Genomic DNA, 26590 nt, shown 5'->3' on the forward strand with positions numbered 1-26590 from the left:
TTGCTGGGAGCTTCAAAGCCCCTGGTAGAGGCTTGAGGTCCGTTAACCCTTTGTGAACCAAAGAGAAAAGAAGAGAGAAAAAAGAAAGTGAGAAAGTGCTCTCTCTCTCTCTCTCTCTCTCTCTCTCTCTCTCTCTCTCTCTCTCTCATGGATGAAACTGAAATGCCCAAATCATGAAACTTCAAAGACTACCAGAGACCAGTCAAATGCAATGGACACAGGATCTTTTTTATTTATCTTGCTTCGGAGCAAGAACCGTCTGTTCCCCAGAGGCTGAGGAAGGTGGGTGGCCTTGATTCCTCAGAAAACAAGCTTTTTAAAGGCAGAAACCACAAGCGGGACTTTCCTAGGCTTGGCATAGGGAAAGTTGGCCTTAACTGATAAGGTCCAGGGCAGAGGAGCTTTGAGTCATCTGCTGTAGCTATTACACTGTGGGTCTCCCACCCAACTGGGGAAGGGGAAGCTGGCCCTAATCTGACAAAGTGAGCTTTTGTTTGGGTCTCAGGGAAGTGAGCTCTCTGTCTAGCTCCGAGGGAAGTTGACTTCAAGCTGACTAAGCATAGAGCAGGGAAGGGGCTTCTTCTGCTCATGGAAGCTAGCCCTTGTCCAGTTCCCACAAAACAAGAAATTAAAAAAAAAAAACCAAATTCCCACAAGCTTGCATATGATGATAATGTTGATTTCAGCTAGCATCTCTTCTGTAGAAACAGCTTCAAGTCTATGCTGTATTGGGGGGAAACTCTATGGTTTCATTGTATCAGCCCCTACTTACACATAGACAAACGATCAGACATATAGATGGACCTGTACATATTCATATGCATATTCAATGGATGAAACAAAAAGGCGCTCCTTACATATAGACAGTTGACATACATTCATGCGATATATGTACAAAAACATAGATGGACGTATCACATATCTGTATCTATTTACATATTTACAACTAATGGATGAAGTGAATTCCAGCGGACTTCAGCATTTACTCTATGCATTCAGTTTTATTAATACCCTTTTAATACAGAGTCCTTACATCAGAAGAATAATTGCCTCACAGCAATTAGCAGGATGCTGGGTTACATGGTGATCCAAGTATATTATATTCCAATAGGTTCATGGTAGGTATAGAACAATAGTAATTCATGCATATGTCAACAGGGCCCATGGTTTAAAGATATATGGCAATAAAATTGTTCATTTTTCTTTCCATTAAGAGATTTCTTTCCCCGCCCCCCCCCCCCTTCTAGACAGGATTTCTCTGTGTAGCCTTGGCTGTCCTTAGACTTACTTTGTAGATCAGGCTGGCCTCGAACTCACAGTGGTCTGCCTGCCTTTGCCTCTGCTGGGATTAAAGGTGTGTGCCACCATGACTGGCAACAGATTTCTTTTAAAGCAAAGAACAGACAGACTCTGGTACTGTGATTTCATGGAGGGTTTAAGGCAATAAGCTTTAGACGCCCTAATGCACTAGACCCGCTGACCTAGAGGACTGTTTGCCCTAGGTCATAAATCTGTTTCAGGCCTAATTTAATTCAGTTTATGTGCCTGACCCTAAAGGTATACAGAATTCCTGGTAGCCTTTATGCTAATTAGCAGGAAGACTAAAAGTTACTTGAATCAATTCAGGAATTATTATCAGAAGTTGTAAACCCATCTTCCTAAGATTTTGCAGAATATCTATCCAAATAGATAGTAACATCTGTGGAGCCACAGGCAGCGAGGCATTCTTCATTCTAAGTCAGTAATAACAGCACAGAACAGAAGGGGGAGGTGTCAGCATGAAGTTATTCTGGCCTGTAAGTTTAGTACACATCTGAAAAGACAGGAAATTGCCTTCAGAAGGCCTACATGGCCACTAAACTCCTTTTCTCTGAATGGCTTCTGACAAAGCATGAATATATTTGGCTCCTGGCTGATTATTTAATAATTATATATATATAAATTATATAATTAATAATAATTAATAAAATCACACAACATCAGGGGCTGGAGAAATGGCTCAGTGGTTAAGAGCACCGCCTGCTCTTCCAGAGGTCCTGAGTTCAATTCCCAGCAACCACATGGTGACTCATAACCATCTATAATGTTATCTGATACCCTCTTCTGCAGATAAAGCACTCATATACAATAAATACAATAAATAAATCTTAAAAAAAAAAAAAGAAAAACCAACAAACAAACAAACAAACAAAATCACACATCATCTATGGAAACACAGTTTTTTGTTTTGTTTTGTTTTTTGGTTTTTTGAGACAGGGTTTCTTTGTATAGCCTTGGCCATCCTGGACTCACTTTGTAGACCAGGCTGGCCTTGAACTCACAGCAATCTGCCTGCCTCTGCATCCCGAGTGCTGGGATTAAAGGTGTGCGCCACCACGCCCGGCACGGAAACACAGTTTTTGTTCTGTTTTGTTTTTTTTGTTTTTTGAGACAGGGTTTCTCTGTGTAGCCTTGGCTGTCCTGGACTTGCTTTGTAGACCAGGCTGGCCTCAAACTCACAGGGATCCACCTGCCTCTGCCTCCCGAGTGCTGGGATTAAAGGCGTGCGCCACCACGCCCGGCAACCACGGTTCTTTTAAAAGAACTACAGGGTTATACTCAAAATCAGACTCTGAGAAATCACTGGCCAGCGCTCACCCTGTGCACTCTGGTTCTCCCCTCTGCCAACAATAGAAAATGTATTGGAAGTGGAGGGCTATTCCAACTGGAGAAATTTGCTTAAAGCATACAGATGCTTCAACGCTGGAGAAAATACTTTTGACTACTAAAAGTATCTCATTCTCTCATGATAAAAGGGTATCTGTTTGAATCATATAGAAGCCACATTGTTTCCTGTGATTGGTGATTGGATACAAGTCTGCACCAGTGTGAGGAAATGCAAACTTTAAAAACAAAATGTAAGAAAGCGTATTTTTTAAAGAAACTGTGTTTTTATTATACACTGAAACACCTTGTTTTGCACTAATTGCTTTATAAGTCATAAGCACTTTTGAAAATCTATGCCTTAATAGTGGGAGACTTCAACACCCCATTCTTCCCAATAGACAGATCATCAGGACAGAAACTAAATGGAGAAACAAGGAAAATAATAGGTGTCATGAATCAATTAGACCTAACTGATATCTACAGAACATTTCACCCAAACACAAAAGAATACACCTTCTCAGCACCTCATAGAACCTCCTCCAAAACTGATCAGATATGGTTGGTCACAAAGCAAACCTCAACAGATACAAGAAGATTGAAATAATCCCTTGCATCTTATCAGACTACCATGGATTAAAGCTGGAACTCAATAACAACAGAAAGCCTAGACACTCATGGAAACTGAATAACTCCTTACTCAATGACCTTTGTGCCAGGGACAAAATAAAGAAAGTAAGGACTTCCTAGAATTCAATGAAAATGAAGGCACAACATACCCAAACTTATGGGACACAGTGAAAGTTCATAGAACTAAGCACCTTCATAAAGGACACTTGAAAGCACTAGAACAAAAAGAAGCAGACACACCCAAGAGGAGTAGATGGCTGGAAAATAATCAAACTCACAGCTGAAATCAATAAACTAGAAGCAAAAAGAACAATTCAAAGAATCAATGAAACCAACAGCTGGTTCTTTGAGAAAATCAAGATAGACAAACCCTTAGCCAAATTAACTACAAGGCAGAGTCAAAGTATTCAAATGCATAAAATCAGAGATGAAAAGGGGGACATAACAACAGACACTGAGGAAATCCAAAGAATCATTAGGTCTTACTTCAAAAGCTTATATGCCACCAAATTTGAAATGTTAAATGAAATGAATAATTTTCTTGATAGCTGCCAATTACCAACACTGAACCAAGATCAGGTAAGCAAATTAAATAGTCCTATATCTTCTAAGGAAATAGAAGCAGTCATCAAAAGTCTCCCGACCAAAAGAAGCCCAGGGCTGCATGGATTCAGGGCAGAACTCTACCAGACCTTCAGAGAAGAGCTAATACCAATACTCTTCAAACTATTCCATGAAATAGAAACAGAAGGAACATTACCAAACTCATTCTATGAGGCCACAGTCACCTTGATACCCAAACCACACAAAGACCCAACAAAGAAAGAGAATAAAAATTTTTTAAAAAGGCCTCTCCTGGAAGCAGGAGACAGAGACAGAGTGAAAAGCTTCAAGGCTCTGAACTCGGAAGTCTAGAAGGGAAGCCGGCTCTAAGAAAGTTAAAGTTCTTTAGGAAGGGGTTCTGAGATCAAAGAAGATTATTTTCTGTGTTAAAAAAGATGAAAGGCACAGCAACAACATAGTGCTGCTGAATTCCGTTTGGGTTTGTTTATCTTAGCATACACAAATAATTTTTCAACAACATTTGCAGTATAATATACCCTCTTTGGGAAAAATCAGTTTAAGATAGACTTGAAGAAGGAAGAGAGAAATCAAGAAGATCAAACAGAACTCTTCCCGATAGAGAATGGAAAGTTGATAGCAGATGGCGCTCAAGGCTCTCTAGGTACAAGGTACTTGTCAACTATTTCTGGAAAGGGTCCATTTATACAGTTTATTGCTGGGATTTTGTTTGTTTGTTTGGTTGGTTTTTTGAGACAGGGTTTCTCTGTGTAGCCTTGGCTGTCCTAGGCTCACTACATAGACCCGGCTGACCTCGACCTCACAGCGATCCGCCTGCCTCTGCCTCCCGAGTGCTGGGATTAAAGGCGTGCACCACCATTCCCAGTGGGAGTGGAAACTTGTACATTTTGGCATTTTCACAGAAAATTGGGAATAGCTCTACCTCAAGACCTAGCTATACCATTCCTGGGAGGTAGGCTTAGATTTTTTCAAAACCTACTTTATTTAGGGTCCTTAAACACTTCAATCTCCCTTCTAACCCACCTATCAAGTACAGAGAGAAAGAGTGTTGCTGGAGCTGGAGAGATGGCTCAGAGATTAAGAGCACTGGTTGTTCTTCCAAAGGTCATGAGTTCAATTCCCAGCAATCACATGGTGGCTCACAACCATTTAAATGAGGTCTGGTGCCCTCTTCTGGCATGCAGACAGAATACTGTATAAATAATGAGTAAATAATTCTTTAAAAAAAAAAAAAAAAAAAAAAGAATGTTGCTGGAGTATTTTTTAAATCTATTTTTATTTTGGGTTCCTTAAATCTCCTTCTCCCTGTGCCACCTCAGTCCTTTCCAACAACCCAACACCAGGTAGGAAAGAAAGAAGGTTATGGGGAGAGGGAGTGTAGTTTTCCTTAGCTACTTCCTGCTGTTTTGGGTCATCAGGTTTCTTGGGACAAGTCCCAAGGAGATCTCTGACTTCTTGTCATACTGTAGCAATAGCAACCAAGAGCAGCAGGGGATGGGTCAGGGGGGAATGCCAGCAGCCTTCTTCTTTCCTGGAGCACCCAGTCTCTCTCTGGGTCTGGCTTTTATCTCCACAGACAAAGACCACGCCCCTGCATGAGGCAGTTCCCAGCTGACAAAGATAACATGCCCTCTCACGAAACAGTTATTAGCTGTAGACAAACTGGAACAGCCCCTCTCTCCCACTCCTGGGATTAAAACAAAAACACGTTCACACATATATAAACCAAAACTCTCCCAACAGAATGTTAATAGTAAAAAGGGGTTGTATGTGGAAGGAATGTGACTTGGCCCAAGGTGAAAGCAGTCTTCGGGGGCTTTGCCCCGTTAAGACACCCCAGAATACCCCACTGAGATAAACATTGTGATGGACTGAGAGGAGCCTTCCTGGGTCTGGAATTAAGGAAAATGACCAGGGACTCCTGCCAGGCTATTGCATTGCAAATCAACCGTTCATGGGAGGATGGAACCAGGAGAGGAGAGCAGGGTTTGTGGACCAACTGGAGGAAGGCAGGCAGAGAGATGAGAGAGAAGGCTGCAGGATCGGACCACGAGGGCCAGATTGCTTCTATCGGGAAGAGGATCTGCATACAGGCCCAGAGACACCTAGGGATTCATTCCGTGGAACTGATACTGGGAAGGCCTATTTTTGTTCTTTTTAACCTCTTTTCCCTCTTGCTTAGAGTAGTCAGGTTGTAAGGAAGATACCTTTGTTTAATAAATTCGTAATAAAACCTAATTGTTAGGGAGCAAGAGCCAACAGTTATGGACCGGTTTAGATGGAGTTGCTTGGGCCGATTTCACTCTGCATTGTCAGGATACCAGCAGTTCAGTCCAATAGCAAACACCAAACAAGAATATGAATCTGTATCAGTGCCACGATCCAGCAGAAAAGGCAAGGCTCTGCTGAGTGGGCCCGAGTCAGCAGAAGTGGCCAGAGTCAGCCAGAGTACCACCAGAAGTTCCCTGGAACATTTCTCTCTGTGAAGTGAAGATCAGCAAAGACCAGCGAAGCATTGCATGGTACAGCAATGCAAAAGCGTCATCTCACTGTCTGTGGGCTTCTATTTATATCCTTTCTAAACATCCCATGCCCTCTCACGTGTCTGTTTGCAGCAGAAACAGCACATGTCCTCCCACAAGAGAGTTTGCAGAAAAACATCACGTGACACAACTGAGTTTTTAAAGAAACCAGAAACTTCCCCTTCATGGGGCACATACCCAAAGGATGCTCTACCATACAAGGTCATTTGCTCAACCATGTTCACAGCAGCTTTATTTGTGATAGCCAGAGACTGGAAACAACCTAGATGTCCCTCAACTGAAGAATGGATAAAGAAATTGTGGGACATTTATACAATGGAATACAACTCAGCTATTAAAAACAAGGAAATCAAGAAATTTGCAGTCAAATGGATGGAACTAGAAAAGACCATCCTGAGTGAGGTAACGCAGACCCAGAACGACACATATGGTATGTACTCAGGGTTGCAGCCCACAGTCCCAAAGAAGCTAAATAACAAGGAAAGCCCAAGGGAGGTTGCTTGAACCCCATTCAGAAGGGAAAATAGAATAGACATTGGAAGTGGGTGAGGGGGCAACTGGGTGGGAGAGGGTGTGTGGAGGAGAATGAGGGTGGGGATCAGACATGGAGAGAACTAGGAGAGAGAAAGGAAACTGAGGTGGTGGGGAAGATAGGTGCTATTTTTTTTTTTTTTTTTGCTTCTATTTTATTTGGGGTTCCTTAAGCCTCTACCTCCCTTCTCAACCTCCCAACCCTTGGTATGAGAGAAAGAAGGTTAGGACTGGGGTATCCAGAAGTGCAGCAGAACCAGAAGCCTTCTTTCTCAATCTGTCTCCTTAAAGCTATCTTTCCTCTCTCTGAGCTCTGATATTTATACCCTTTCAGAGTCCTCAAAATTAAACTAACTGCAGCTGGCAAAGGCCAATCCCTTCTCCAAGCCTCCAGAGGCTGTTATTAGCTGTGGATAAACAAAGGCAGTCCCATGTCCTCCTCTTAGGATTAAAACAAAACATGTTTACATAACATAACTGAGTTTTTTAAAGTTTAATTTTAATTCATAACAGGTTTTAGAGAAACCAAAAAACTCCCACTACAGCGCATCTCTGGGACAAGCTGCAGACCTGGGACAGGAAAGGATTCTGGAAGGATATAAGGATGACTCTAGCTGAGACCCCTAGTAGAGGGGCACATGGAGACTGAAGTAGTCACCTCCTAGCCAGGCAGAACTTCCAGTGGAGGGAGGAGGACATGAACCTACCCAGAGAACCTTCAACCCAAAATTTACTTTTCCTAAAATACGTACAGGGATAGAGATGGAACAGAGATTGAGGGAATGGCCAACCAATGACTGGCCTGGCTTGAGACCGCCCCATGGGAGAGAGCCAATACCTGACACTATTAGTGATGCTCTGCTGTGCTTGCAGACTAACTGTGCTTGCAGACCTAACTGTCCTCTGAGAGGCTCTTCTACTCAGCAGCTGACTGAAACAGACACTGAGACCCACCGCCAAACATTAGGCAGAGCTCAAGGAGTCTTGTAGAAGAGTGTGACAAAGGACAGAAGGACCCAGAGGGGACAAGAAATCCACAAGAAGACCAACAGAGGCAACTGACTAGCCCCAAAGGGGGCTCACAGAGACTGAAGCACCAACCAAAGACCATGCATGGCCTGGACGTAGGCCCCGTATACATGAGTGCCTGATGGGTACCTTGGTCTTCATGTGGGTCCCCCAGCGGCATGTGGAGCATGGGTTGTCTCTGACATGGACTCCATTGCCTGCTTTTGGATCACTTTCCTCTGGCTGGGCTGCTCTGTCTGGCCTCAGTGGGGGAGGATTTGCCTGGTCCGGATGTGAATTGATGTGCGGGGGGGGGGGGGGGGGGGGGGGGGGGGGGGGGGAGTTAGGTTGGTGCAGGTTCAGGGAGCCTTTTCTGTGGATAAAGGGGAGGAGGGAAAGGAGGAAGATGGTAGGAGAGTGAGACAGGGAGGAGTGGAGGGAGGGGCTGGGATCAGTATGTAAAGTGAAAAAAAATTTTTTTCAATATAATGAAAAGAAAACAAATGAGGAGAATATGGGAATATCATATAGAAAATATTTAGAAATAATAGGAGAAAATGATAGATTACTAAATCTGTTCTTAAACTATAAAACTATTGTCATTCTCAAATGTTTTTTAATATATATATAATTATATATATAGATGATAGATCTGATCATACACTATGTTAATATAACTTTAAATAGATAAATGGTCCTCAGAAACTTTAGAGACCTACAGAACATGGCATTTAATGACTTTTAAAATTACTTTACAGCTTTATTGACTTGAGACTTGTCAGCTCCCGGAAAAACCCCCAACCTACCTCAGTGAAGATGACAGGCATCATAAAATCTCCTTTTGTAGATAGATTCATTAATGGCAAACTAGCTACTGGGCAAAAATGTCCCAGCTATCTCTACAGACAATATGCTATCCAGAATGGACAAGACTTGGATGCAGGCTGAGTTGCCTGCCAAGCTCTGCCATGACAGGGCAAGCAAGCCCTTCATAGTTCCTGATTCACAAATAGATCTACCAGATATACTGAGCCCGAAGACTGAAGATGATGCTCCAGTGTGACAGGGACGGTGATTCCTGGAGAAGGTCCTTTATTGTACAGGGCTGTTTTTAGCTCTCCTGGGTTGTTGTTTTTTCCCTATGAAGTCGAGAATTGCTCTGTCAAGGTCTGTAAAGAATTTTGGTGGGAATTGCTTCGAATCTGCAGATAGCTTTTGGTAAGATGTCCATTTTTACTATATTAATCCTGCTGATCCATGTGCATGGGAGATCTTTTCATCTTCTGATATCTTCTTCAATTTCTCTCTTCAGAGACTTGAATTTCTTCTCATACCAGTCTTTTACTTGCTTGGTTAGAGTTACACCAAGATAATTTATATTATTTGTGACTATTGTGAAGGGTGTTCTATCCTGACTTTCTTTCTCAGCCTGTTTACTGCTTACAAAAAGAGGCCCAGCCGGGCGTGGTGGCGCACGCCTTTAATCCCAGCACTCGGGAGGCAGAGGCAGGCGGATCGCTGTGAGTTCGAGGCCAGCCTGGTCTACAAAGTGAGTCCAGGATGGCCAAGGCTACACAGAGAAACCCTGTCTCGAAAAACCAAAAAAAAAAAGAAAAAAAAAAAGAAAAAAGAGGCCCTACTGGGTTTGTTGTTGTTGTTGTTGTTGATTTTTCTTTTCTTTTTTTCTTTTTTTTTTTTTTTTTTTGTTTTTCGAGACAGGGTTTCTCTGTGTAGCCTTGGCCATCATGGACTCGCTTTGTAGACCAGGCTGGCCTCGAACTCACAGCGATCCGCCTGCCTCTGCCTCCCGAGTGCTGGGATTAAAGGCGTGCGCCACCACGCCCGGCTGTTGTTGATTTTTCTTATCCAGACACTTTGCTGAAGGTGTTTATCATCTGTAATATTTCTGTGGTAGGATTTTGGGCACCGTGCATGTATATAATACGATGTAATCTGCAAAGAGTGACACGTTGGCCCTTTCCTTTCTAATTTATATTCCCTTGGTCTCTTTTAGTTGTCTTATTGCTCTAGCTAGAATTCCAAGCACTATGTTGAAGAATTATGGAGAGAGTGGGCAGCCTTGTCTTTTCCCTGAATTTAGTGGAATTGCTTTAAGTTTCTGAGCATCTAATTTGATGCTGGCGGTTGGCTTGCTGTGTATTGTCTTTATTGTCTTTACGTATGTACCTTGTACCTCTGATCTCTCCAAGACTTTTAACATGAATCGGCTTTGGATTTCGTCGAAGGCTTTTTCAGCATCTAATATGATGATCACATGGGTTTTTTTTTTTTCTTTCAGTTTGTTTATATGGTGGAGTACATTGATGGATTTTTCTTTTTTTTTTTTTTAAGATTTATTTATTTTATTTATTGTATATGAGTGCTTTATCTGCAGAAGAGGGCATCAGATTACATTATAGATGGTTGTGAGCCACCATGTGGCTGCTGGGAATTGAACTCAGGACCTCTGGAAGAGCAGGTGGCGCCCTTAACCACTGAGCCATCTCTCCAGCCCTGATGGATTTTTCATATGTGGAACCATGCCTACATCCCTGAATTGTGGTAGGTGATGTTTATGATATGTCCTTAGATTTGGTTTCTGAGTATTTTATTGAGTATGTTGCATGTATTTTGATGCTAATTACTGCTTGCTATCTCTGTGACCCATCTGTACCTTGCCTAAGTCTAACCTGTTTGACCAATAAAAGGCTATCACACCTGGGCAGGGCAAATGGTATAGGCATGGCTAAGGTTCCAGGGCTTGGGGAGACAGAGAAAATCTTGGGAGGAAGAGACAGGAGAGGAGAGGAGAGGAGAGGAGAGGAGAGGAGAAGAGAGAAGAAGAAGGTTGCTCCATCATGGATTAGGTGGAGGAGAAGCACATGGCCGGTGTGGATGGAGGATTTGGCCCAGATGACAATAATTAGCAATTATTTGGGATTATGGATGGGAGGTAGTTTGACAGAAATCATTAGAAGCAGCTGGCATGGGATTGGAGCAAAATCCCATACCTTTCTCTTTGTCTCCTTGTCCTAGCTCTGGTGAGCAAGTTCATGTTGTTGCTGGCACTACAGCCGACTTCCTCAGAATTCTGGTACGTACTGAAGGCCACCTGAGACATCCAGACACATGGACTCAACCATTACTGGATTTTTTTTGTTTTTAAGCAAAAATTCCAAACATTCAATTTTACCAATAAAGACTCAGGAGCCAGATGCTAGGGTGAAAGCCTCCTAGCTCAGAGAGGCAGAGCAAGCATCCAGCTGACCTTCCTACTCAGCCAATGTCTCAGAAGGAAAAAGCCCCTTCTCCTTCTCCATGCTGTTTTTAAAAACCCTTCAAACTAAATGTCCCTCCTTTCTACTTCCTGTGCACCTCTCTATCCATCCTCTGAGACCTCCTCTCACTCTCCATTTTTTTTTTCTTTCTTATGTTCACTCTGTGTCGACCAGATGCTTGTTCTGTCTTCTGACCTATGGATGATTTTATTTAATCCTGTTTACAGAAAACTCTTGGATTACATGTGTATGCTAGGGCTAAGCCACTCCACAACTAGTAACAGATTTTTCCAGGACACAATCTGAGACCTCACAGTGTGATGAACACTGCAACACGGATTCTTCAACTTTGCATTGGTAGACAGTCATTGTTGGACTCGTTATTATGCCTGTGAGGCATAATAATAAACCCACACTCTACATACATAGATCAATCCTATCAGTTCTGTTCATCTAGAGAGCCTTTAACAGTACAGCTGTGTTCTTTTCCACCTTACCACCGAGGAAGATGTTTCTGCTAACAACAGTCCTCCACGGTGTTTGTCATCTGTCAATTGCTTTTCTCCCAGGTTGTCTCATACCTACCAGGTGAAAAGTAGCTGCAGTTTACCTGAACCCAGCATGAAGCCACAAAATGAAAATCTTGTTTCCTAAAGTTGCTCTTTAATTGTTAATATTCTGGGCCCCCTTCCACTTGTGGGACAGACTGATAACTCCACTGCGAGTTAAGTGATGGGCTGTGTAAGCTCTCTGCCTTGATTCCAGGAGGAAGAAGGGAGCAGTGTCTACTGTGTGCTGTGAGGGGAGCTCAGGCAAGCTCTGATGTCCTGATGTGGGGAGTGCAGGGTCAAACTGCCCAACTTTGGGGTGGGGGACAGGGGTGGGAGGTGGGGGGAGCGGGAGCTGGGGTGGCAGCGGGTTGCGGGTTGGGGAACAGACGGCTGAGCGGCCAGAGCCTGAGAGGTCGGTCCTCCCGGGTGTTGGGAAGACAGACAGGTATGCTATTAATGCGAATCTGCATATCTGGAAAACGTCTGACTCTGGAAAGGAAGTTTTGGCCAGGAACCACTATGCGGTGTCCCTTCAGCTCACTCTAACGCTAAGGGAGGTGTTCATGGCACTCAAGACTCACTAGCCAATCAGAACCTCAAGGCGCGCCTGCGGTTGTGGGAGGCGTGTTCTTCCCGGGTCACGCTGCAGGTTCAGTTCAGTAGCTGAGCTTGCACGCTTCTGTTTGATGTTCTGTGAGCGTGGTTGCTGGGCGCTCTAAGTGGAGCTCAGGCATGCCCCGAAGCAGCAACATGGTGAGCACAGGGTCGTTGCCCACAACGGGGAGCAGGCGGCTGAGCCGCGGGAGCTGGTGTTGTGGGTCTTTTCCCCGGGGCTCCGGGGTAAACAGCCGCGAGATGGAGCCAGCCCCCTGTATGGTCCCTTTTAGTGCTAGTCACTCCTAAGACTTGGCGATGGTCTCTGAATAACTTCACTAAGGGAGCTGAGTCTCCATAAAGCATTTGAAGCAGAGGGCTGTGTGTAAACATCCATGGCAAGATGCAAAACGGCAAGAGCCCGGGTTTCTCTAGTGTGTTCCACAAGTTCTGCCCTTACTGTTTAACACTTAGGTGTGAGATCCATTTGGAGTTAATTTTGTGGAGGCTGTAAAAGGCGTCTCCTGTGGTGGGTAGCACCCCAATATTAAGCAGTGATGTAGAAGAGTAGAATTGATGCTGTAAAGGATTTACCATCGCCTCGGAAACAGTAAGTGACACCAAGTAGAATTTAGCTGAGGGAGGACTGCTCTACAGCACCCCACAGATGAGCAGTGTGCTAACCCGGCCTGTTAGAGATTAGGATGCTAGGATACACAGGTTTGCTCTGTTCACCAGGAGTGTCCAGACATTTGCCTCCAAACCATCACAAAGGAGACAGCTCTGATTTACAGCCAGCCACCGGGCCTCATATCAGCGAACAGGCCTCTAACAAGCTGCTCCATGGGGCTTTACAGGGTCACAGCCAACATTAAGGCCTGGCACGCTAGTTAAAGCATCTTTTATTTTCCTGATGTGATTGTTCTCTCTGATGCTTTCTGCCTCCCACTGCTAACCTAGGCCTAGTCCTGGAAGCTTCTAGCCTCCATACAATCTATAATCTAGGCCAGGAATGTTTTCAGCCTCTGAGACTTACTGCTGACTAAGCTCACCCTTTCTAGTTCTTTCTGAATTCTTTCTGGCAAGTTCAACTATCCTGTTTTAGCTCAACTTTTCTGTTTCTGATTGAATTGCTCTGCTTGGCCTCATGCTAATTTTTGGCAATATGTTTTAATCTTCTGGCTCCTTCTCATTCTCGCCCCCCCCCTCTCTTTTAAGACTTATTTATTATTATGCATACAATGTTGTCTGCTTGTAGGCCAGAAGAGGGCATCAGGTTACGTTATGGATGGTTGTGACCCACCATGTCGTTGCTGGGACTTGAACTCAGGACCTTTGGAAGAGCAGGTGGTGTGCTCTGAACCACTGAGCCATCTCTCCAGCCCTGTCTCATTCTCTCTTGACCTGTGTCTAGTTTGTTCTCCCTTCAACCTGCCTCTGTAAAATTACCTCTAAATTCTGCAAACTCAGCTCCACCGCACTGCCTTTCAACTCACTGACTCAACAGAACTGCCTGAACAAGAAGTCAAAGACCTGCGTGACTCTTGTCTCCTGAGTGCTAGGATTCAAGGTGTGTACCACCAGGCCGGGGCCTATATTTTGTTGAAAATTGCTCTATACCAGGCTGGCCTTGAATTCAGAGCTCTCCTTGTCTCTGTCTTCCCGGATTAAAGGCATGTTTGTGTTCCAGTTGGACCACATACACCTAGAAGGCCTTTGGATGTGATCTCTTGCCAGAGCAGCCATGTTCTGAATCAAAGTTCCTCTACATAAAGATCCAGTTTTCTTTTTGAGAAAAGCATAGTTTTGCTTCATGTGCAAGTTTACACTAGTTAACAACTCTCTGAAATGGAAAAACATGGTTGTGTTTTTCCGAGCCTGATCAAACTAGGAATTCTATAAAGTCCTCATGAATGGAGAATGCCATAGCTCTTTCTCAAACCCATGAACGTGCTTACAGAGCCAATAAAAGCTTTCCCCAAGGCCCCAATATATGGAGAATAAAATAGAATGCCTTCTCAAAAGCCAGAGATATGTTTGGGAGAGCTGGTGATGGTCTGAGGCTTTGGGGAGGGCTTGCTTCAGAACGTAAGAACCCAGCTCTACCCACCACATGGGGCTGTGGCTATCATTCCCAAGTCCATTGTAGGCTTGGTCAGTAATGTTCTTGAGATCCCCTGTGTTCCCCTTGTGCAGCATTGGTTTATTAGACTCCTGAGTTTATCCCTTTGTATGATGGTTTCTGCTGACTTCATAGATTCTTCCAATTCCTTCCGTTCTCCTCTGGAAGTTTTATACAAGATGCTGTTCTTAAGAAGCTTACTTAGCATAAGACATATCTTGTGCAAGATTCCCCCCCACCCCAGCTTTTTTTTTGCCCCCTACTGTCTGTTTTTCCTATCTTCTCCTCTTCTGGCATACACACTTCAAGACCCTGTCAACTGAAGAGTGACCTACTGTTTGAGGGCACTGGTGTACTTAAAAACTAATTGTGGGACTATCTTTGCTGTGTAAATGTCCCATCTGCCTAAATGGCTGGACTTGCAGTCTTCAGCCATATTTAAATTGGTCAAAACATAACCTGAGGCCAGAACCTAAAAATAACTTAAGGGTCACAGCATATGTGGAATACAAAATCAGTTCTCAGCTGGCTCCTCTTTGAGCCTTAGTCAAAGCTGAACGCATGCTGTCATTAAAGAGATTTTCCTGAATTAATCTTCTAATTGTGTGTGGAGTGATTTCTTCCTGGGAAGAAATATTAATTCTGAGACAGGTACATCTTCAGCCTTTTAGAAAAAAAAAAATGTTTCTGAGACTAGTTGTATTGACTCAGTCACCTTGGTACCAGTCTATTGGTCCCCGGGGCAATGAGCTGGCCCTGATGAAACTTATTAAATTCTTTAGTTAAAAGGCTGTACCACAACAGAGGTTTAAAATCACCCCCTTTGAGTCCCACAATGAACTCTCCATTGCAGTAACAGGAAATGGATTTGCATGTGGAGCACGGCTTCCGCCTTCAGAGCAGACCAGGAGGAGCAGTTTACTGTGTTCACTGCAGGGTGAAACAGGGCAGGCCATAGCTGGATCACAGACTACAGTTTAAGGGGGTCAGCTCTCGGGGTCCCCATTATGAAGAAGGACCCGACTGAGGCAGGGAGAGTGATTTGTAATTTCCAAGTATGTATTAATTCATGCATATGAATGAAAACAGACTAGATTGGTGGATGACAATTTGGGTAAATTAGCTTGAGTGAGTGAATATTGAATTTACAATTGAGGGACTGTCCTTTGCAGCTATGTGCAGTCCTGCTTGAGACAGTTAACTCAGCTAAGAAATTTGAGACACAAGCTATTGGCTGTAGCTGTGTGTGTGTGTGTCAAGTTACAGATCTCAGAAGCTAATCTTGCACATAGGGACAAGTTCAAACAATACCTTATTAATAACTACCAGGGAAGGGCCTGTTCTTTTTTTTTTTTTTTTTTTTTTTTTTTTTCCTTCTTTTTCAAAGTTAGTATTCCTATGGGGTTTTTCAATTATATATTTAGTATTACTTTTTATATTTAATTTACTTTATGCACCACTGCTCTATTCTCTTATTTGTTTCTACTCTCCTATGTTTCCAGGTCACTAAGAATTTCATTCCCTTTTCTCAAATGCTTTTGTATTTGTTTCTCTTTAGGGCAAAGTATCCTGCAGCTAATCCTTTCTTTATGCTGTATAGTTAGGAATTGCTTTGAACACCTAATCCTGCCTCTGCCGCCCAGTGCCTGGAAGACAGTCATGTAACTAATTCGGGCTGCACCTTGACTGGTCAGTTAGATGGAAAAGAGACCAGGGAATGAGTGTCTTCCAACTTCCCTGGCTTTTGGAAAAAATTATAAATAAAGAGGGTCTTGTTTAAGAACCGAGTTCACGGGTACTGGAGAGATGGCTCAGCAGATAAGAACACTGTCTTCTCTTCCAGAGGTCCTGAGTTCAATCCCCAGCAAACACGTGGTGGCTCACAACCATCTATACTAGGATCTGACGCCCTCTTCTGGCAGGCAGGTGTATATGCAGATGGAACACTCATGCATAAAATAAATAAAATCTTAAAAAAAAAAAAAAAAAGAATTGTGTTCACTGACCAACTTTTGAGTCTAGTGCACTCAGTGCACAGGAAGGGATGTGGAGGAAGGACGGTGAGAGCTTTCCTGCTTTGACAGTGGTTGGCATTAGCAATAAATCAGGTAATCCATTTTGGATGATCAGGAAAAGTCCAAACTGGCCGTATTTGGGGGTTCACAGACCAAGGCAATTAAGATTTTGGATGAGAAAGTAAACTTCTTTCTAGAAACCAATTTTTATAGTTATACTAGTTTCTTTTCTTTTTTCCTCACGAACTTCAAAGCTTTATTGTGCAGGACAGAGCCACAGTTCTGCGGGCCACCCCCAAACTTTTAAATTGTTATTGCTCAGATCCCTGGTGATCTCCTTCATAGTCTCCATTGGAGTTTGAAGAAGGTATAACCAGGAAAGATTGACGCTTCCTCCTTCAAAGACGAGTATTATTTACAGTTCATCTTCATGCCAGAGGTGAGAAATCTCACTGGAATTTATCAGGAAGCCAAATTTATCTTTTCTTCTTAAATGTCTGCTACATATTTTCACTAATCTGGTTGACTTCTTAATTTCCTGGTGTATACAATGGCTTCATCCTTCTTTGGAATTTTAGCACCTTTCTTAGCACCTCGAGTTACTCTTGGCTAGATCCACTGTCCAAAGTGGCTCTAGTGTTTTTTTGTTTTTGTTTTTGTTTTTTTTTGTTGTTGTTGTTGAACCTCAAACACCTAACATCTGAATCTGCAGAGACTCCTTTCTCTTTCTGAGTCTTTACTGAGATTTCTGTGCCTGGCTTGCTTGACTTCTGGCTGTAAAAGGCTGGGGAGTCTCACTCTGTCCTCCAGAACTCAAGCATCTTCTTTTCCCACTGACTTTGCCCCGAGATGTAGATTTCTTGGCTCCATCAGTTCAACAAACAGAGAAGATGTGGAGAAACTGGTATGGCTGTGCCTAACAGGGATATTATTAATCCAGTCTAAAAATCCGCCACCTGAGAGAAGTGGTGTGCGCAATACTTGGTGTGTTCTAATGCATATGGCTAAGTTCTAAAGAGTATTGGACCATAAAGTCTGTTTCAACTGTTTAAAATAATTTTAAAATTATATTTAAATCATTTTAACCTTCTCATTGCTCCATACTGTAAAGTCTCAAATATTGAGGTGCCTATTTAATACATCAAAGCACACCTGACTTCCAGCTTCTCCCAGCATCCCTCAGTCCCTACCTGTCACAGGGCAATGGTTGGCATACCCAGTCTTCTAGCCCAGGCTTTGGCCTGCTCCTCTCCTTCCTCATGTAATCCCGCCATTTCGGTTACCTGGTCTTTTTCACCTCTCTTTTGCCATTGTAGCTGAAGTAATCACCTTCAAAGAACTTTTTTAATATTCTTTTACTTGGTATATGGAGAGGAAACATGAAATATCAAAAGTTTTTGTAGCAACAGTTGTTATAGAGAAGATAAGCAAATGTGCTATTGCTGTCTACTGTAAAAATGCAGAAAGTCACTTTATTTGGATGGGGTGAGAGCTTTCTGTTAATGAATCATACTGCAGGAAAAATTAAAAATGAGGTTAAGAAACAGACTGACTTGTGTTCGGATTTAAATAATGACAATAAATGTTTGACCAAAATGCACTAGTCTTAGACAAGTGACTCACCTCTTTGTTTTCTTGCGATCAAGTTACCTACCTGAGATGGCATCACTTTTATTTTTTTCTCTGGAGAACGTTTTTTAAACATTTAACAGTTTTATATATCATTTTGTATGTGTTTAATGTATTATATACTTAATGTTCAAATACTGTATAATATTACAGATGTATTTCTGTTATTTGAATAGTTATTCAAGCATTAGTCTCTTTAAATAGAAGCAAGCATATTAGTAATTAATGAGCAGGAACCTCTGTAATTCCACAACCCAAACTAGTGAAAGCTAACACAAGAAAATGACCTGTGTTTATTTCCTGCGTGTAATATATATATATATATATATATATATATATATATATATATATATATATATATATATATATATATATATAATTTTTTTTTCACATTGCTGAGGAAAAACTTCTGATGTCACAGATCTAGACTGGGCCCAGGAATGAGCTTGTCACAAACTCCTGTGATGCTCACCCTCTACACACACAGAAGGAGAAAACTGTATCTGTCAAAATCATGCCTTCCCATATTCACTGTTTCACTTCTCTTTGTCATTATTGCTTTCCTTCTTTGCGTTTCATTTGGGAAATTCTAATTAATGTTCTTTAAATTAAAATAGATTCTTCTGTCATACAATATATTTTGACCTCTGTTTTTCCTTCCTCTACTCCTTCCAGCTACCTCCCACCTCTCCTATTCTCCTCTTCCCCAAGTCTATGCCCCCTCCTCTGTTTCCTCTTCAGAAAAGAGCTGGCCTCCAAGAGAGGACAGTCAACAAGACCAAACAAGATACAAAAAGACAAAAGCAATAGAGCTCATATCGAGGCTGGACAAGGCAAACCAATGGGAGGAAAAGAGTCTCAAGAGCGGGTGAGAGAGTCAGAGCTACACTTGCTCCCACTGTTAGGATCCCACACAAACCCCAAGCTAACAGCCATAACATTTGAGCAAAGGACCTGGTGCTGGCCCATGCTTGCCCCATGCTTGTCCTTTAAGTCTCTGTGCGATTCCTAACCATCTAAGTAGTGTTAGGCATGGGTTCGCTCTCCTGGCACCGGCCTCAAGTTAAACCCAACATTGGTTTGCCACTCAAACAAGTTTGTGCCACCATGCCCCTGCACTTCTTGAAGACAGGACAGATTTTATGTGGATGGTGTTTTAGCTGCGTTGGTGTCCAGGTTTCTCTTTCTCTAGCCTGTAGAGTAAGTACTTTGTCACCTCAGAGAGACTAACACTGCACTCTCTCCACCGTCCTAACATCCCACCCCTGCTGTCTTCAGTCACCCACAGTCCACCACAATCTTTTCTATTTTCCCTCTCCAGAAATATTCATGCTTACCTCTTTTGCCCTCCTCTTTACCTGTCCTCTCTGGGGCTGTAGATTGTAAGTCAATTTTTCACGTAATAGCTGATCTTTATTTCTAAATGAAAGCATACCATGTTTGTGTTTCTGGGTCTTGATTACTTCTCTTAGGGTCTTTTTCTTTTTCTTTTCTTTTCTTTCTTTCCTTTTCCCTTTGGAGTTGCAGCCATTTTCCTATAAGTTTCATGATGTCCTTTAAAAAAATAAACAACAAAAACCCCTCTTTTTTAATGTCATTTTTTTTAACAGCTGAGTAATTTGCATGCTGGGTTGGCAAAAGCAAGCGAGCTTCCTGGAGGCAGCCCCCTCATATTTGCATGGCTGATGAATAGATGCATCGCTGTGTAGGCAAAGCCCAGGGATTTGGCCTGTAGCCTGCTTGTTGCTGATAACTTGCCTTTCCGTGCTTGTCGTTACTGTGTCCCTCATATAAACCTGGCACGGGATCTGCCTATTGCTCCAGAGGTACTGCTCTCTCTGTCAGGCAGATTTCCTACAGAATCTTTTTATTTTTTATTTTTTATTTTTTTATTATGTATACAGTGTTCTGCTTGTATGTACACCTGCAGGCCAGGAGGGGGCACCAGATCTCATTGTGGATGGTTGTGAGCCACCATGTGGTTGCTGGGGATTGAACTCAGGACCTCTGGAAGAGCAGTCACTGCTCTTAACCACTGAGCCATCTCTCCTCCTGCAGAATCTTAGGAAGATGACTTTATAATTCCTGATGATGATTCCTGAGTTGATTCAGGTAACTTCCACCCTCCTGCAAATTAGCTAAAAGCTCTGTGACCCACATGAATTAACAGGAAGTAAAACAAGGTTGAAATGAATTGATGATCAAGGAAATACATTCATTCTAGGCTTAGTCCAAGGAATGAGACCCAGGTGTTTATCACAATAAGAAAGGCCACGTGAATATAAAAACAAAGAATAAATGGTTAGGAATGCAGGACAAGACAGACACCTGATTCTTGATAAAATCCTTGACATAAAAAACGTTTGCTTTGAACACATAATGTACATTTGAAATGTAAAAGAAAAAGATAAAACTTCTGCTTCAAAGTCATAATGAACTTACAGCTATAACCACCGCTTTAAACTTATAATAAACAGAAATGTCTAGCTAGAAATACTTCTAATGAAAGAACTTACAATCAATAGTCCTATTGTAATTCCCTTCTGTAATGATTATATCAGTTCTTGAATACAGTAATTTTATAGAGAATCCTAAGCTGTGAGACACCTGCCATGGAGAGATGCATATAGGGAGTGGAAGAGACCAAACTGAGAGATGCATGAGAAGTGGCAGGGACGGGGCCATCAGCCCTTGGAAACTGAAGCTCCAGGATTTGGCGTTTCCCTTGATGGGTTTCCTGCCATGGACCAGTGTCACCATTACCTTCTGTTGGAATAGAAAGGGGTGTTGTGGACCACTGTATGTTGGAAAGATACTCAACTTGTTTTGTGAGTTTACAAAATGTGGCCGTCATGAGATTGACTTGAGTGTCAGAAGAGACTTTGGACGTTTGAACAGTGTTGGGGCTGTTGCGGCGTTAGGACCACTGAAGTTAGACTAACCGCATTTTCATCATGGGATGACCATGACCTATAGAGCGCGGGCTCAGAATGTAGAGGGCGGACTCAGAAAGCTGTCAGAGAGGATGCTGTCTTTGAACACTCGTCTCTCCTTTGTGGCTTTCTTTGGGGAGCTTATGGAAGTTATGTAGCTGGAGCCTTTCTAGATTTCTCATTGGGGACGGGATTTGAGTGTCTGTAGACTCAATCCATTTCCTGTTCTTGGTGTCTACTGGGCTGTGGTTGAACCTGACCAGTCAGCTTCCTTCTCCTGCTGTCATGCCTTCCCCGTTATAGACTCTGTCCCTAAATCACATAAGATACACTGGAAGCAATTGCCATTCAGTGCTAGCCTGTTTTGTTTTTAAAATTTTGTTGTTTTTGTTTTGAAGACAAAGTTTCTTTGTGTACCCTGGCCTCCAACTTAGAGATCCACCTGACTGTGGCTCCAGAGTGCTGGAATTAGATGTGGGCTATTATGCCTAGCTTTTTGTTTTGTTTTTATATTGTTGGCTGATGGGCCTGGAATGTTGGTTTTTGTACATGTCAAGCATATGCTGTTGTCCAGAGCTTTACCCACATCTTGAATTTTGAACTTTGGCAGAGAGTATTTGTCACGATGGCATGTATTCATGACATTAATACTGCCTGAGCCTTCTGAGTCATTGAATTGCAGATGTGTGACATTCTTCCTGTTTGTTTGAAATTTTTTGAATGAATATGAGCATTTTGGCTGTATGCGTGAATGTGCCCCGCATGTGTGCCTGGTCCTCACAGTATTCAGAAGGTGGCCTCAGAGCTCCGGAACCTGCTGTAATGGGTAACTGTCAGCCACCTGTAAGTACTGGTAATTGAACTCAATTCTTTTCAAGAGCAGTGGGAGCTCTTCACTGCTGAGCCATCTCTCCTGCCCTATGCTGCTTATTTATGATGAATATTTACGTTGTTAATATTCTCATTTTTCCATTTGTACCTGTGTAAACATGCGTTCCCTCTTAGTAAGACCTTACTAATGTTGCAGCTTAAACTGGGGCATTTCAGGTTTCTTTAATAGGAATACAGAACTAGAGTGAATGTATAATTCCTTGGAAGAGCTTCAGTGAAAGCCTCTGAGTTCGTTTTGTCTTATTTTGTTTGTTTGATTTTTCTCTGGAGAGTCAGGGTCTTGATATGTACCTCTGGCTGTCCTGAAACTAGTTACATAGTCCAGGCTGGCATTCCAGTCAATGAGATCCACCTGCCTCTGCCTCCTGAGTGCTGGGATTAAAGACATGAGCCGATGTATGCAGTTTGCCCATCATATTTTGTAGTTAGTAGCTGTTCATATAGTTTCCCTGATGTGTGCTCAGCAGTGTTGATCTGTTTGCTTGTCTCTCACTATGTCTGTTAACTGGCATTTCTCCTGCAGGGCTCTACCCTATTCAAAGGGCACAGAATTGACAGAGGTGAAACTCATTATTCAGTTTCCTTCTAAAATGACTTGATTACATTAGGACTCATTTGTCAGGAAATAAGTGTGGGAGGCACCAAAGTCACTGTTGGTATCGTGCTTTCTCTTTTAAATCTGTGCGACATATTTTAGGATGCAGTGACCTATGAAGATGTGCATGTGACTTTCACTCAGGAAGAGTGGGCTTTGCTGGATCCTTCCCAGAAGAGTCTCTACATAGATGTGATGCTGGAGACCTGCAGAAACCTCACTGCTGTAGGTAAGAGGGTGAATTTTCCTTTGTGTTTTAAAACAAGGGGCGAACTGTTTCTTTGTTATTGATGCTTTGCTGCAATTTCAGTTGAGAACGAGGAAGAATGAGGACAATAAATGAGGCATGATTCTAAGGTTCACTGAAAACAGTAACTTAAATTTTGCCTAATTTCCAATAATACATCATGTATTTTCTGATCCTGTATTTTAGGCTACAATTGGGAAGAACAGAATATTGAAGAACATTGTCAAAGTTCTAGAAGAAATGGAAGGTAATTTTCATGTGCGAGCTGGTACAAATACGTCCCTAAAGAAATCTTAATATGTCCTTGAAGTTTGTAAGTATTAAACAGCACTGTTTTAAGTGTATTGATGATTATTAAATTCTGAGAAAACCATGTACCTTAATGTGAGGTTGTGATCTGGGTTTGTAAGGCATTCCTCTAAGAAGGGACACAAGGAAGGAATGCCTGGACAGATCTCACCATGTGAGACATAGCCCCATAGAGCTATGCTGTAGAGCTGTAATCTGTTTAGTCTGTACCACTCAGATATTGCAGAAGGTATACACACTGAACGTCTGATGATTGTATGTCCAAAGCCTTCTAATCAGGAAATAGTCCGAGTAGAGTTGGACTTTGCAGTGATGTTACTAAGTTTAATGAGAAGGGGGAGTTTATGACAGTTAAGAATGTTGTTGTGGAGAAACCTTAATCTCTATCCCACGTATTTGTAATAAGTGTGAAATCACACAATCAGCCTTTTCAGAACTTAAAGCAGTTACCCATTGAAACGCTGAGTATGTATCATTGGTATGGTGTATGGACCATTTTTCTTTCTGAATTCTTCAAAATGAAACACAGCCATCTGCCATACTTCAGTTTTTTTGGTACCCTAGAGTTACTCCCAGCAGACAGTGGAGTTTAGTTATATAAAGAACACACAGGAAATGTTTTTATTATTTCTTTGGTTTGATACCAAGTGACAGAGAATTTTTTTTCTTTAAACCTTTACTGTTGACACGATATTTTCCATGAAATGTGGAGGCTTCTAACATATTTCCTATCAGTAATTGATCAATTTTCTCATTTCCTTGTGCCAGTGGATCTAGAATCCCTATATGAGACTGAATACAAGTAATATATAACAGATAGTTTCTACTTCTGGTGGCCTGTTGCAGTTGCATACATAACAAAGTCACTTCTGACTTATCAGGAGTAAATTCAGCCATTTCTATATGTAGAACAACTCTTTCTGCCTATTGAGAGTCAGTAATTCTATTAAGAGCTCCAGGAAAATCAATAGTACCATTAGGATTGCATACAATTCTGGTCTGTGAACTGAGGTATAGGGGCCTTTGATCACCCTGGTTATTTTACCTGACTTATAACTTGCCATTCCCATCTTGTGTGCATCAGTATAGAATGTTGTTGCTTCTGGAATTGGTGTTCTCTTTACAATACATAGAATAGTCCAATTAGTTCTTTTTAGAATCTATATATGTTTGCTTTTTGTATATATATTACTAATCTCTCCCAAGTAGTTACTACAAACTCTTTGATAATCTTCCTTGATTACCCTCAAGGACGTAATCTCAGCATTAGTAAGAGGCACTACAATTTTTCCCAGGTCTGTTCTTGAGAGTTGACAGAGTCTTATTCTATGTTTTATAATTATTTCAGAAGTCATTTCTATATATGTCTTCAATTTTTTATTTTGTTTATGTGCTAAGCAAAGCAATTCCGTAATACTATCTTGCCTTTGCATAACGTGCCCAGTAAGAGAAGGAGCTGAAAGCAAAATGACCAAAATACAGTCAAGTTTAGGATCAATTCGATCCACATAAGCATCTTGTAGCCTTTGTTCTACCAGAATTAACTCCTTTTTGTTGTTTGTTTGTTTGAGACAAGGTATCTCTATGTTATCTTTGCCATCCTGGACTCGCTTTGTAGACCAGGCTGGCCTTGAACTCACAGCGATCCACCTGCCTCTGCCTCCCAAGTGCTGGAATTAAAGATGTGCGCCACCACACCTGGCTCTCCTTTTTTTTTTTTTTCTTCAGCTATTAGACATCTTCAATGATGTTTACATCTGAATCTACTGGTAATGTTTGAAACAGTTACTTAACCCGTAAGTAGTTAATCCTGTTGTCAACTTCAGCCAGTTTATATCTCCCATTCATTTTTAAAAATCTTTAAAAGTTTGCAGCTCGCCTCTACAAATATGTACCTTTTGTCGTAGAATCTTTTGTTGAATTATTGTATAATTCAAGTAGCTACTTGGCCAGGCATGGTGGCTCACGCCTTTAATCCCAGCACTCAAGGAGCAGAGGTAGGCGGATCGCTGTGAGTTCCAGGCCAGCTTGGTTTACAAAGAAAGTCCAGGACAGCCAAGGCTACACAGAGAAACCATGTCTCAACAAACAAACAAACAAACCCCAAGTAGCTACTTGAGTCTCCTCTTTGTATTTTTTCTTGAGCAATCTGTTATCCCCAACATGGTAAAACCTTATTTAGAAAAAGGATGGTATAAATGTGAGCAATATAACAAATGCTCACACACTCACAGGCAACTTCAAGTTTGTGACACAATTAATGGGAGTACTACAGGTATAAACAAAGTGATAAATCTTACAATATGGTTCTTCTTTACAATTGGACAAAATTATAAAATTAATCTATACAGATAAAAAGATTCATTAGTGTAATGAATGTGGTAAAGTTTTACATGTGTCAATTGTCTTTGCAGGCATGAAAGAACACATACTGGAGAGAAACCCTATGAATGTAACCATTGTGGGAAAGCCTTTGCGTTTCATAGTTATCTTCAAAGGCATGAAAAGATTCATACTGGAGAGAAACCCTATGAATGTGATCAGTGTGGTAAATCATATTCACAACTCTGGTATCTCCAAAAACATAAAAGAACACATACCGGAGAGACACCCTATAAATGTAACCAGTGTGGGAAAGCCTTTGCATGTAACCGTGATCTTCAAAGACATGAAAAGATTCATACTGGAGAGAAACCCTATATATGTGATCAATGTGGTAAAGCATATTCAGAACTCTGGAATCTCCAAAAACATAAAAGAACACACACTGGAGAGACACCCTATAAATGTAACCAATGTGGGAAAGCTTTTACATGTCACAGTTATCTCCAAATACATAAAAGAACACATACTGGAGACAAAGCCTATGTTTGTGATCAATGTGGTAAAGCCTTTGCATGTCAGAGTAGTCTCCGAATACATGAAAGAACACATACTGGAGAGAAACCGCATGAATGTAGCCAATGTGGCAAAGCCTTTGCATGTAATAGTTACCTTAAAAGGCATAAGAAAATTCATAGTGGAGAGAAACCCTATGGTTGTGACCAATGTGGTAAGGCCTATACTGAAATCAGTAATCTCCAAAAACATAAAAGAACACATACTAGAGAGAAACCCTATGGATGTAACCAACGTAGTAAAGCCTTTGCACAACACAGTCAGCTTAAAAAGCAGGAATCATACTGGAGAGAAACCCTGTGAATGTATTTAATATGGTGAAGCCTTTGCACATTTCTATAGTCTTCATCGTCATGAAAGACTTCATACTGGAGAGAAACCCTACGTAATGGAAGCAATGTGGTAAAGCCTTTGCCTACTGAATGCAGTAAACAGCACACATTAGAAAGAAACGTTAAATGTCCTCTATGTGGTAAAGCCTCTGTATTACTGGGTCCTCTTAGATCCAACACAATTCAAACTCCAGGTCAAAGAAGATGACAAGGATTTGGTGTAATCAAGTCACTGCTCATCTATCAGGAATGCAGAGTA

The 26590-nt window shown here is 41.9% G+C and overlaps 1 protein-coding gene across 1 annotated transcript; it reads left to right on the plus strand.

Moving 5' to 3' along the window:
- The first annotated feature begins 12389 nt into the window (after positions 1–12389).
- On the plus strand, positions 12390–26302 carry LOC127203310 (zinc finger protein 431-like). Its single transcript, XM_051162093.1, has 4 exons — positions 12390–12519; positions 22648–22774; positions 22979–23039; positions 25516–26302. Exons 1-4 carry the CDS (start codon positions 12499–12501, stop codon positions 26300–26302), a joined length of 996 nt encoding a protein of 331 aa, XP_051018050.1. The 5' UTR covers positions 12390–12498.
- Positions 26303–26590: the final 288 nt, after the last annotated feature.

Source organism: Acomys russatus, chromosome 19 (assembly GCF_903995435.1).
Source record: "Acomys russatus chromosome 19, mAcoRus1.1, whole genome shotgun sequence".
Classification (NCBI taxonomy): Eukaryota; Metazoa; Chordata; class Mammalia; order Rodentia; family Muridae; genus Acomys; species Acomys russatus.